The 12,478-nt window shown below is 39.9% G+C and overlaps 1 protein-coding gene across 3 annotated transcripts in view; it reads left to right on the top strand.

Annotated features, from left to right (window-relative positions):
• LOC120399118 (band 4.1-like protein 4B) overlaps positions 1-12,478 on the top strand; it is a 279,147-nt gene that overhangs the window by 148,104 nt on the left and 118,565 nt on the right. For all 3 annotated transcript variants that reach the window (XM_039527041.1, XM_039527042.1, XM_039527040.1), the window contains exon 16: positions 11,472-11,656. In XM_039527041.1, the coding sequence (XP_039382975.1) occupies positions 11,472-11,656 (185 nt within the window). The remainder of the gene's footprint in view (positions 1-11,471; positions 11,657-12,478) is intronic.

Below are 12,478 nucleotides of genomic sequence, written 5' to 3'. Positions count from 1 at the left end.
CTGGTACCAAATGGGAAAGCACTTATCTTATTCCTTCTCTTTAGAAGCACCTCAGATACTCTCAGCTACTTTTTTTAATGGCATGCCCACCCCTCACTACTCAGTGGTCCTGAATACCTGTAACAGCAGTGAGATTCAGGGTAAGGAGGGTTGGTATTGCAAGCAATAGGAACAGGTCCTTTCCTGCTCCCTTTGCTCCATCCACTGTTGTTTCCTTTGGGGAGGACTAAAAAGGTAAAGGTATGGTTTCCACTACAGGGAGATTGACGCTGCTGCAATTGATGCAGCAGGGATAGATTTAGCAGGTCTAGTGAAGACCCGCAAAATCGACAGCAGATCGCTCTTCGTTCGACCCCAGTACTCCAGCTCTCCAAGAAGAGTAAGGGAAGTTGACTGGAGAGCATCTCCCATCGATTCAGCACCGTGAAGATACTGGGGTAAGTCGACCTAAGCTACATCAACTCCAGTTATGTTATTCACATAGCTGGAGTAGCATAACTTAGGTCGACTTATCCCCGTAGTGAAGACAAGCCCAAAGTCTGACATTTTGCATTTAACCTTTCTCTTCAGTGATGCTGCTCTGACTTCTGCCACTGCAGTGAACTAGGAAGAGAGACTACCTTTTGAATATGTATTTTAATTTAAAGTTGACTTTGGGGTTTGTTTTTTCTAAAATAGGCACCCCTACTATTTAGAAAGTATGGTTGGCTAATAAATCAGTGATACCAACCTTTGAATGCTCGAAATGCAACTCACCACTTTCACTTCTTAGCAAGGCAGAAACCTTCATGTTTCAAAGCTAAATTCTATTGCTTAGTCTTCTGAAAATGTTTGGTGAATCTGACTGCTAAAGGTAACTCCTTTTAGTTTAAAAATTACTTTTGAAAATCTCTGGCTGTGAGGATTTCAGACTGGATCCTATTTGCAGTCCACTGTAGGAAACCTCTTTGATATCACAGTTTTCCATTACATTTCATGAAATAATTTAGGTCCATTATCTATTGAAATAAATGTTCTTATGTCATGTTGTATAGGTTTCCTGCCAGGATTTCCCATGAGAATGCCACTGGTTATTTATTTAAAGTAGTTCTCAGTTTTATTCCAAATAGTAAAATACACAATTGTTCTCTATGTACAAAAGTTACTTTTGAAATCTTTCCAGTTGTCCTAAATAAACAGATGCCACCACCTACTGAATGCTAACAAAGCAAATTTTCCAGGATGCCCATTATACTGTATTTCCTTTGTATTAGTTGTAAGTACTTTTTAGAAAAACTTTCTGAAGACTTATCCTCTCCTGATTCCACAAGAATTAGAAATGTTGTAGCTATGTAGGTCCCAGGAAATGAGAGAGACAAGGTAGGTGAAGTATTATGTTTTATTGGACCAATTTCCATTGGTGGAAGAGACAAGCTTCCGAGCTTCACAAAACTCTTCTTCAGGTCCAAGTTGGTCCAATAAAATACCTTTTCTCTCTCTCATATCCCAGTAAGATCTGAAGAAGAGTTAGCTTGTTTTGTCCACTAACTGAAGTTGGTCCAATAAAATATATTACCTCACCTACCTTGTCTCTTTCAAGAATTGGAAATTGCATGATCACAAATGGTGACAAAACTGTCTTTTCTGCAAATTAGAGATGCTATTTGATGAACAGACATCACACCAGGAATCCAAAATTACATTGGTTCGTGTTCTAGTATATAGTGGAGAGATTCTCAGATGTGCTGGAGCATGAGTTGGTGCTTTCAAGAGGTATTGGAGCTAAAGTGTCTTTATGCCATCTTTCTGTACTCCTCCCATCCCCCATCTCCCCCAGTACTGAGAGATATCTGACCAGTTCAGTCCCAGCACAATTCAGTGCAGCCTATTTTGTAATGCAGCAATTACTAGACCAAAAAAAAAAAAATCCAGTCTCCCTCTTGCCCAGACATCCCTCCTATACCAGGGACTCCAGGAGGTGTTGTAATGCCAGGTCTGTGACTTGGTCCAGGTTTGTGGCCCATTGCAGCATCAGAATATTGGCCTGGCCCTGAGACTAGGCTGTAGAAACAGGTTCTAGTATTGGGGAAGGTGGCATCCCTTTGAATTAATCCTTCTTACTATGGATTACTTAACCTGTGAGTTTTCTCTTTTCAATAACTTAATCATGAATCACTTTGTCAGCTGAAGTGCAGATTAAAAATGTAAGGACTATATCATGTAATGCAATTGCACAGCTGTCATTGTGGGGTGTTCACTCTGACAGAAATAATTGAGTTCTGCCAAAACATGTATCAGTGGGCCGAAATGCAGACTTATCAAGTTCAACGATGGCTTGCTCAAAGGCTATAGGATCAGGTGGAGCATCTAGTATGACAGGTAAGTTGTAACATGTCGTTTGTCTTTCAGATCCTAAACCAGTGCACCAGAAGAGCTCTCTTCCGTCTTGTAGAAATAGTAGTATAAGAGCTTGCAAATAATTTGGTAAATGTAACCACTGGTGCCAAGAAGTAAGCTGACTGAGACAGGGAAAATGAAGATGCTGATATGTCTTGATTTTCGGCATATGGACTCCCAAGTGGAGTAGAAAAACATAATAAGGGTGTGTGGAGAGTTTCCCAGCAGTGGGGCGAGGCTGGCTGACTTCGCGCTGGAGTTCTTTTTGTTTTTGGGGTGTTGCGGGGAGTTTTTTTGTTTTTTGTTTTTAAATAAGAGTTCTTCAGAAGTTTCATGTCCTTGATCCAGCAGGAAGCCAGGTCAGTGCTATTCCCCCAGCAACCACCTGGCTTGAATAAAGACCACTGCAGCACAGGCTTACTGAGGACCTAATTCAAAGTCCACGGGAAGACTACGTTGATGGGCTTTGGATCAGGCTCCAAGAACAGTGCAAAGTAGTGTGTTTTCCTTTTGCTTTATAAAGTGGGGAGCTGAGGAGAGCAATAGTTATGGGTTACTGATATTGCTGCAGCACCATTAGTGCTTGACGGTTAGCCAGGAAACAGAAAATTGCTCCCCTCCCTCCCCCCCCCCTTTTTTTTTTTTGGTAAGTGTCTGTGTGGATTCTTCAAAGGCCAGGGCATGCTGGAATACTTGCTTCTGCCATAAAACAATAGCAACCAAAGAACCTCACTTTGAGAGGTTAACCTGAGCTAGCTTTGCTGGTTAGATGTAGGAACTTGCCCATGTGTTCACTGCACTTGTTCCACATCATGAGGATGACAGCTTGGGATTGCTGGAATTCAGAAGTTCTTTTGTGTAAATAGCATGTTTGCATCACATTTATTTCTGTTTTAAGAGTGAAATGGCTGCACTTGAAAAATACAACTCCATTTTTATTTTTCGTGATTATAATGGTAGTACCTAGGGCCAACCAAGAAGGAGAGGGGTCCATTGTGCCACTGTACAAACATAAAAACACACAATCCCTGTCCCTTTAGTGACCGAGTTTATAGTTTAAATAGAGAAGATAGACACAGGGTCGAGGAAAGGGACAGAACAAATATACCTCTCCATCAGTGTATATTGTTTGTTGCATTCCCATCCCTAGAGAGACCTTGAAAAGTAGTCAAATTCTGAGAGACAAAACAATCGCAAGAAGCCAGGTTTTCAAAAGAGCTCAGAGCCCAGCAGCTCCCATTGTTCTCTTAAGTGCCATTGTATTCTGAAAAGTGATGGACATTGTGGGCTTCCATATTGAATATTTCTGAAAGATTTCCATATCATGTGTGCTAAGTTTTTGCTTTCTCCCTGACCTGTTCTCTTCCCTCCCCCCCCCCCCCCAAAAAACAAAAGCAAACACCTAACCTGGGTTCTGAGAGTCTAGTTGGGTTCCTTCCTTCACATGGCTCATCCCCTGTTATAAAGGTTCTGCAGGCCAAATCCTGTATCAGTTACTGGCACACCTTTGCAATCCAGTTTTTGCAAAACTGACCCTTGATAGTTCTTTCAAATAAAACAAATTGTTCCTTAACAGCTAGCCCTGGGATATTTCTGAATGTGGTTTTTAAGCTCTTCAGGGCAAGGATCTCATCATACCTGCCTGAAAACACCTAGCATACTTATCACTGAATAAATACTAGTACATAAAAAATGTAAATAGAGCTGCATTAACAAACTTTTATATTAATTTACAGTATGTAATTCTCTTTAGATTTTTTTTCTCCATCCCAATTCAGAGATCTGGTAAATTCTTTATAATTAAAAATACACTGTTAATTCAACCCTTTGGAGTTAGTAGCATTTGAAGATACTCAGCACCTTGCAGCATTGCATTGTTTGAGAGAAAAAGAGAGAGAGAGAGAGAGAGTCTTTTTTTTCAAATCTGTATTATCATATGTTCACACTGCTCAAAATCAAGTTGACAATGTATGTTCTAAAGCAGTGGTTCTTATCCTTTACTGCAGCCTGCACCCCTTTGGTTCTCAAAATATGTTCTCGCACCCCTTATAAAAAATCATTGAAGTTCTTTAAACCTAGATATATTTTTGTTTGTATATTACAGTAATCGTTAAAAAATGTATAATGTTAATAAATACATAGGTTTGATGAAACAAAGTAGTTGTATTTATGTGCCTGTGCTTAATTTGTGTTTTTGATGATTTACCTTCTAAAAAAAAATCTGGCATGTCTTGCACCCTCAGAAAGGGCATCTTGCATCCCCAGGGGGGTGCATGGACCCCAGGTTAAGAACCACTGTTCTAAAGGACTTCAGAGGACCGCACTTGGAGAGAAGACATATGGAGAAAGCTTCTGCTCTCCTAGCTATCTGACCAGCTGCACATCCTTTCCTTTTGGTTGTGTTTGAAGTACATTAGTTCTCTCAACTCTGAGCAACCTGCTGCTCCCTGCAGCACACTTTGTGGTGACAGCTCATCTTCCCTTAGTGATTTGCTGTTTGAGTTGTCTCAATAGACTCAAAACGCTTCCTCTCATAGGCAGAAGTCTCACTAATAATGGTTCTCCCAAGTAGCATGTGACCTGCAAGCACTTTGCAGACCACCAAGGATTGTTCTGTGGACCACTGTTGAAGAACCACTTCACTGAATGATTTATTCACTGAGAGATTAGAAGGACCCCCCTTACCTTTTAAAGAAAGAAGGTTGAGGTGATAATCCTACCAAGAGATCATTCAGAAACAGTCTCAAGTTACATTGGCCTTGTCAACCATATTTTCGTTCCCAAATTTGTTAGGCTTTTTTGACCTTGCCATACTTTGTACATTCTGTTTTCTGTATTTTTTGCATTTTGTTTTTCCTATTTGTTAGTCTGAAGCTTTGAGATACTGTTCTAAAAAACCTCCCCATTTTTATTTTTATTATAAAGCTAATTTTTGAATTACTAGAAGAAAAGTCCAGAAAAGGAGCACTTTTTTTAGCAAGTGACTAAAATTTTTAAGTAATTTGAAGAGTGGTTAAAAAAAGTGATTATATTTAAAAGCCACATTTTTGCCCACAAAATGTTTTATTGCTCAGTCATGTCCCCCTGAAGAACTGAAAGGAGCAGCCATTGAATTCAGTTGGCAGTAGGAAATGCTGGTCTAACACAGTTAAAAAATAAACTTCAACCTTCGTTTGACTGTGTCTTGGATTTCCCTGTAGGGCCTCTAGGTTTTTGCCCCCCTGGTTCCTTATGCCTCTGAGAGGATCCCCAATCCTTTTATGATCCTGGATTTAGAAACACCTGCTCAGACCTTAGAGTGACTCAACAATAATTGCAGCACATCTTCATTCTGGTTTTAAACTTGTGAGTTTAGGGTAGCTCATCGGAAGAGCTAATCATTCCTATGTATGGTCCTAGAAATGTCTTCCCAGTTAAAGACCACTTAATCATGCACCCTCTAGAGGTGTCTTTAGGAATGAAATGGGCTCCTCTGGACCATCTTCAGTTGCTTCACACCTGCAATATGATTTCCTAATTTTCCTAGTATGGATGCATATGGTGGAGTTTTCATACCTTCATCTACACCACACCACAGAGCATGTAGGCCTTGTGATGCACTTCCTTTCTCCCTAGAGCATGTCCCTTACTCCCATGCTAGGTGTCAGATTCCACACCTATTTATCCCCCATCTGCTCGATGACCATCTCTTTTGTTATATTGTTTGCATGCAGTAAAGCCCTTTCCAGATAATCTGCTCCAATCCATGTACCAGATGTGGTAGTTAGCCAGTATTTTCACAAACCAGGTTCACTGTCTCCTCATTCCTATCCACAAAGAAATCATAAATGCTTGTTTGCCTTATAGCTATTCTCGTGCACACTTAGTGTCACATTCTGAGCTTTACAGCCAATAGTAATACTTTGCACGTATCGGGTGCTTTACAGGGTTAAAGCAAGTTACAAACCTTAACTAAAATTAAGGGTTTTGAGCTTTTCATGAAATTTTGGGAGAAGATTGAAAATTGAAATTTTTTAAATGTGTTAACAGAGAAAATGACCACAAGTGATTTACTGTATGTTTTAGGGTTGCTTTTAACCAAATACAGTAAAGAAAATTAAAATTTCTAAATGACAGAAATGGAGCAGCACTTGAATAGGAAATAAAGATGAATCCTTTAAAGATTTCTCTTTCACAACCCAGGGGGATATTCCATTATGTTGGGACACAATTTGATGTCCACTGTTACCATATATATCTCATGAGAGCCTACAGGGCCACGCAGCAACTCCCTTTGCACGCACCAACCCTGGGTGAAATGACATTGTAAAGAACCACATGGTACCTTGGAGGTTAAGAGGGAGATTTAAGACACAAGTGAAAGTTAAGACCCACTGAAAGTCAAAGGGAGATAGGCATAAATGGGAGTCAAACTCCCATTAGTGCTTTTTTGAAAACCTCCCCCTCAAACAATCAAACAGGTATGCTTATACCAGCACTGACTCTCCTTAGGGAGCACGGTTAAAACTCGTCTTGAGTTTTGAAAGGTATTATTGTGACAAAGTGATAGGTAAGATATCTCCTAATAGAGCTGGGTGGGTGGCAGGAGATTCCCAGCACATTCAGTTCAAAGAATACCGTGTAGACCTGATGCTGTAGAAAGACATCAGCAAGCTGCAAATTGCCAAATAAGGCATTCTGCAGGCTTTGGATGGGAGGATGGTGGGGGCGGTGTAGACGCGCATTTGAAATGCTAAACCTTTTTAAATATGAAGAGGTTACAGTGCTTAGTTCGGAGGGAATGCTCTTACAGAAATGGATACAGGTGTGACATTTGTTGAAAGTCAAACAAAATATCACTCCCCAATCTAGAAGCCTTTATTTCTAAATCGCCATCCACCTGTCGGGGGCGGGAGAGAGGGTGACAACCTAGACCCACTGAATGTACTAGCATTCCCATGGCCAGAGTAGTCCATGCATCCCTTCCCTCACTCACGGCTAGAGCACAACACAGGGAGCTGCTCTGAGACACTGGATTACCAGAGTCCTCAAAACCACATGGAGGCAGAGGCCAACCAATCACCTCCCAATTACTGCTTTAGGCCCCTGGGAAGCACCTAGACTGCAGCAGACACCATGGGTGAAAGGGAGCCTTCACAGCCCATCTCTGTGATATTGACTAAGACCATTCTTGTGAAATCCTCAGTAAGAGGGTGGGAGAATTTCCCAGTTGAATGGGGATGATTGCTGGGAGGATGGGATGGTAAGACATCAGGTCAGAAGCTAAGGGTTGCTCTGTATGAGGATGGAGGCAATGATGTCGTGAAGTGGTGATAAGACAGTGAAGGGGGAGGGCTGGATGGCAGGAAAATGTAGAAGTTTTAATTGAATAAGCAACATGTTATAAGTAATGTTTGTTACAGTGCTAGGCTTTAGAAGTAGCAATGGAAATAGGGTAAATGAGAGGGGGCGAAGTAGTTGAAAAATGTGTATTGTATCATCTGTCCTACTACTTTGTTTGTATGCTCCCTTTTTTGGTAAGATTAAAATAGTTTGAGGTCAAGGGCTACGTATCTGAATTTTAGACTTCTACCAGCTTTGTGGAAAATGCAGCTAGTAGAATAATGAGGGTCAGCTGGTGGCCCAGGAGTTGGCAATGGACTGATTTAGAATGAAGCGTTAGTCTTTCTCCTTTAGAGTGTGGGCAGTATTGCACTACTTCTTTTCTCAATGTTCAAGTAATCTATTATGTAGTAAGCTAGTAGGGCTTGTCAGGGAGACACTAATGTAGGAGAACAGGTGGAGTGTTACAGCAAAGGGAAAAGTTGCAGAAAGGTAAATAGGCAGAGCATCAAAGAAAGATTCAATAAGAGGAAAGGATGTAGGGTAGCAAAAATTATCTTTTAAGACATTAAAATCAAGGTGGAATTTTGGCATACTAGGAAGGTCAAAAGAGAAATACGAGAAAATATGGAAGTTTACTCATACAAACAACTAGGTGTCTATAACAATGGAAAAACTAGAGGTCTTATGTGATCAAAACTTTGTTTTGGTTGGCATTACATTGCTGGGAAAAACATAACTGCAATGTCAGTTCAAACAGGCAAGATATATCCAGGAGAGAGAGGGAAAGGAAAGCGGAGAAGTCGTTGAGCAGAAGAGTAGAGAAAGATAATGTTTCAATTCTCTGGGTTAAAATAAAGACCATGAAGAATAGAGAAGACCCAGTGAGGTACCTATGCTAGAGCACACCAAACCATGGAGAGGAGGAGTTCAAGGTCTGTACTCCTAGAAGTTTTGCCTTGATGTGTGTTGGAAATGTAATATTAAGGCTTCCAAATGCCTTTAAATGAAACACTGTAGGTGACATGGAATAGGTAATTTGGATTCCTCAGGCTTGAGATTTTTGGATTGTGTAATTCCAAGTCTTTCATATGTAAGGCCAGTTCACTAGGTCAGAAGCTGCAGCCCCTGTTGTTCTCTGACTCACCAGTCTCATGAAGAACTCCCACAGAACCTCATATGGGGGTGAGGACGGGTTGTGATTATTGTCCAATCCTGCAGATGTACACAGGGAACCAGCCATGAGGGTGAGTTTGAATATCTGTCAGTCACTTTGAGAAAGGATAGAAGTTTACGGTTCTTTTGTGAAGAGTAGACCACCAAGTTAAATGGGGGATTTCACATCTCAGGTTGCTGAGCTGGTGTTTGCGCTGCTGTTGGATTCCTTATAGTTCACTGCCCATGGGGACTTCAACATTCACATGAACATAATCTTTGTTGAGCTAACTCTTTACTTCCTTGACATGATGGACTTCCCTGGGTTTTACCTGTAAAGTTGAGTCCTTTACCCAGATAGTCAAGAAATATTTCCACAGAGCTAGGGATATGCTCAATCTGATTGCAAAACTGATTAAGATAGTTCAGATACTCAAATAATTTCCTCCATTTCAATATGGCAGCTATTTCACATCCATATCAGCCTCTGAGACTTGATTTATGAAGTTTTATGGTCTCATTGATGTTGATGGACAACTGGGTTGCCTCTTCCAACCAGTATCTATCTGCTCACCTGGAGCTATTATCATTTTTTAAAGGGGATCCTCAGCTCTATGATCCTTTACCATATTCTGGTTTAATGGTGATCTCTGTGTCTTGAAACAGTCGAATTATACAAAGGATGGCAGAGAAGTCACCTGGAATCTGATCTTTTCTACAGAACATTCATTTGTATGTACAAAAGAGCTATAACATAAGACAAAAAAAAGTTAATTGTCCTCCGTCATAGACACCTCAAAAAGATTGTCTAGGTGAACTCTCATTTAGTGTGCAGTCTCATTATCCTGGACTGATTTGGCCCATAAGAATATCCTCAGTTGATTGCTGAGTTGAAGATGTGGTGGTCTTGCTAAATGAGAGACTAGTGTCAGGTTATTTTCTCCAAACTTTTGGAGTTTGAGAATTACAGGCTCCAGATGGCTTGTCATCTACTGTTTGCATTTGGTTTGGTTTGTAAGGATAATATTTCTCATCTTCTGGGCTTCTCAAGACCTACCACTTGTAGATCTGACCCCATGTTTATCCTGGTCACTTAATAAAAGTAGGGTAGCTACAGTGCCATTACTGGCAGTCCATTCCAATGTCTTGCTTTGTGAGAAGAGGCTTCCAACTGTCCTTAAACATGCAGCGGTCCACCTCCACCCCAATGAACCAACTTCTGACATTGAAGTGCTGGTCAGTTACCACCAGCCAGAGCCTCCCATACAGTTAGAAAAGTGTATTGAGAAGGCCATCGTTATTGGAGAGGTACAAAGTTGTGCACTTTGACACGGCTTTTGAAATAATACAGTGTTTGTTTGCAAATGACTGGTTAATTTTGCTTTGGGAGGGTGGACAGTTTGCAGTGAACAAAATTTTTTTCTACATAGTATGCAGTCTAGTTGGAAATAATCTGCTCATTTTTCCTTTTAATTCTTCAGTTTGTCTTTACTGCATGTTTTCAGGTTTTTCTCTCTTTAGTTGTAAGCTACCAGCAGGTGGATAAATGGTATCTCTTCATATGTTCTAAATAGGCTGGATATTCTCTTCTTTTTTAATTTAGTGTTCCAAAAACTGCTACAATTTTGAATATTAATACATTTATAAAATGATACAGAATACTTTTTCAACTATTTTAAAACTTATAATATTCCATTTTATTTGCACTAATCTGCATAGGTGGTATAAAGCACTTACTGTTTTTTGGTTGCTGGAATTAAGAAGCAATCAACATCTGCCTTAGCCATTTCAAGTAATAACTTTATATAGTACCTATACAATTATTGAAGAAAGTGTATGTTAGTATCTGAATTAAGGACAAACTTTCACTAAGAGCTCAACCTGGTCTTCATTTCTGCATGCACAATTGTTGCATGCTGTTATTCTCTTACAGAAATATTTATATGTACAAAATGTATTTGTACTTTATTTACCAGCACAAATGTGATTTCATCGTTGGCACAAGTAAATGCTCAACTAAAGATACTTTTTTTCAGAATTTTATTATTTCTATTATGTGTCAAACTTTTCCAAAGAGCATTTTCACCATTTTGCCAGAGGCTCATTCAACCTCAGTAGTGTGAAATTACTCTGATCCCATTCTCTAGATTCTCTCAGTAAGTCAAACCACACTGAGGATGAATTGCTGTGGTGTGATCTAGGCATTCTCCTACCACAAATGAAAATGCAAATCTCCATATGACGAGTTTTGATGTTTCCTTAGATCCATGCTCCGGACCACATATCACTTAAATTGGAGTCATGTCATGCTTTTTTGGGGAAGCATCATTCGCATTTAAAGCAGAAAATAATTCACAAATGAAAATCTTACCATCTTGCCGTGCATGCAGGCCTCTCATTGGTGCAAAGTGTTGGGTTAGAATATGTGCCAGGTTTTTTTTTTCCCCAGTTAAATTGAAATGAATTAATCTTAAATGAGTGGAGTACTTAGCTTACAAAAATTAAAGAACCTTCTTGAAAACTCGACATTGTCCAAGAAAAGCAGTTTAAATTCCCAAAAAAGCATAATTGCTTTGTCACTTTAAAAGATTCTAATTTGAATTGAATTTGTTTCACAGCTACCACTTGAACAACACTGACCTTCATCAGTTCAACACTGAAGAAAATGGTGGAGCACCATTTACCACAAAAATGTCTGGAAGGCATCAACACCACCACCACCGGCATCACCATCACCACTCTAATTATGGAGTAATTGTTCCTGACAACAAAGATATTGTTTCTGGAGTTCCAAACCCAAATAGTAAGTCTATTAAATGTAACAATTTCAGTAATTACTCTGGCATGAGATTTGTCACAGGCAAGGAAACAGCATCAAAGAAGGGGAGATATTGCATTTCAGGTTTTCTCAGTGAAGAACATACTTTCTATTCTCAAATTTCACGGTTGATGCAAATTAATCAGGATTCACAATTTTCTGGCTCTGCTGTTGAATGCTTGGTTACAGGATCTGGCAATTAATTTGAATTCCATAACTGAACAACCACTAGATTAGTCATAGAGTTAGATGCTTGCACAGGATGATGTATTTCATTATTATTATTTATATATTGTCACAGGCATAGCCCTTTCTATCCTCCTCTTCTTCTGTGCCCCCAGCCAGTCCATGTGTCTGGTTCCCACTTTTCTCCTCACCCCTTTTAATTTGAATCAAGCAGCTTTCTTCTTCATAGTATCTGGGCACGAGCAGGAAAAGCACTAAGAGCACAGGACAGACAGTCTCCCTGCCCTCTGGTCTAGTGTCCAGCTCTACAGCCTCCCCCCAACGTAAGGAGAAGCAATTGCAAGAAGTTGCTAGAGGCTGGAATGTGATCAATGCAGATGGAATCTTCAAGTCACTGTCACACCTCTACTGAACATGTGCAAATGGCAAAAATCAGGAATAATTCACATTATACTAAGTATTTGTAACCAGCTCTGAGAGGGTTAAGCCTCAGCCTATCTAAATTTACAGTCAGTCAGTTCATGCAAGCAGTTGAACAAAAAAATGCAGCATGGCTTCTGTGAGGTTTCTGTTACAATATTTACTATTCCAAACCTTGTGATTGCTAATTTTTCCCCTAAA

Source organism: Mauremys reevesii, linkage group 2 (genome assembly GCF_016161935.1).
Source record: "Mauremys reevesii isolate NIE-2019 linkage group 2, ASM1616193v1, whole genome shotgun sequence".
NCBI lineage: Eukaryota > Metazoa > Chordata > Testudines > Geoemydidae > Mauremys > Mauremys reevesii.
Note: the sequence above shows the minus strand (reverse complement) of the source record. Positions and strands in the feature narration are given on the sequence as shown.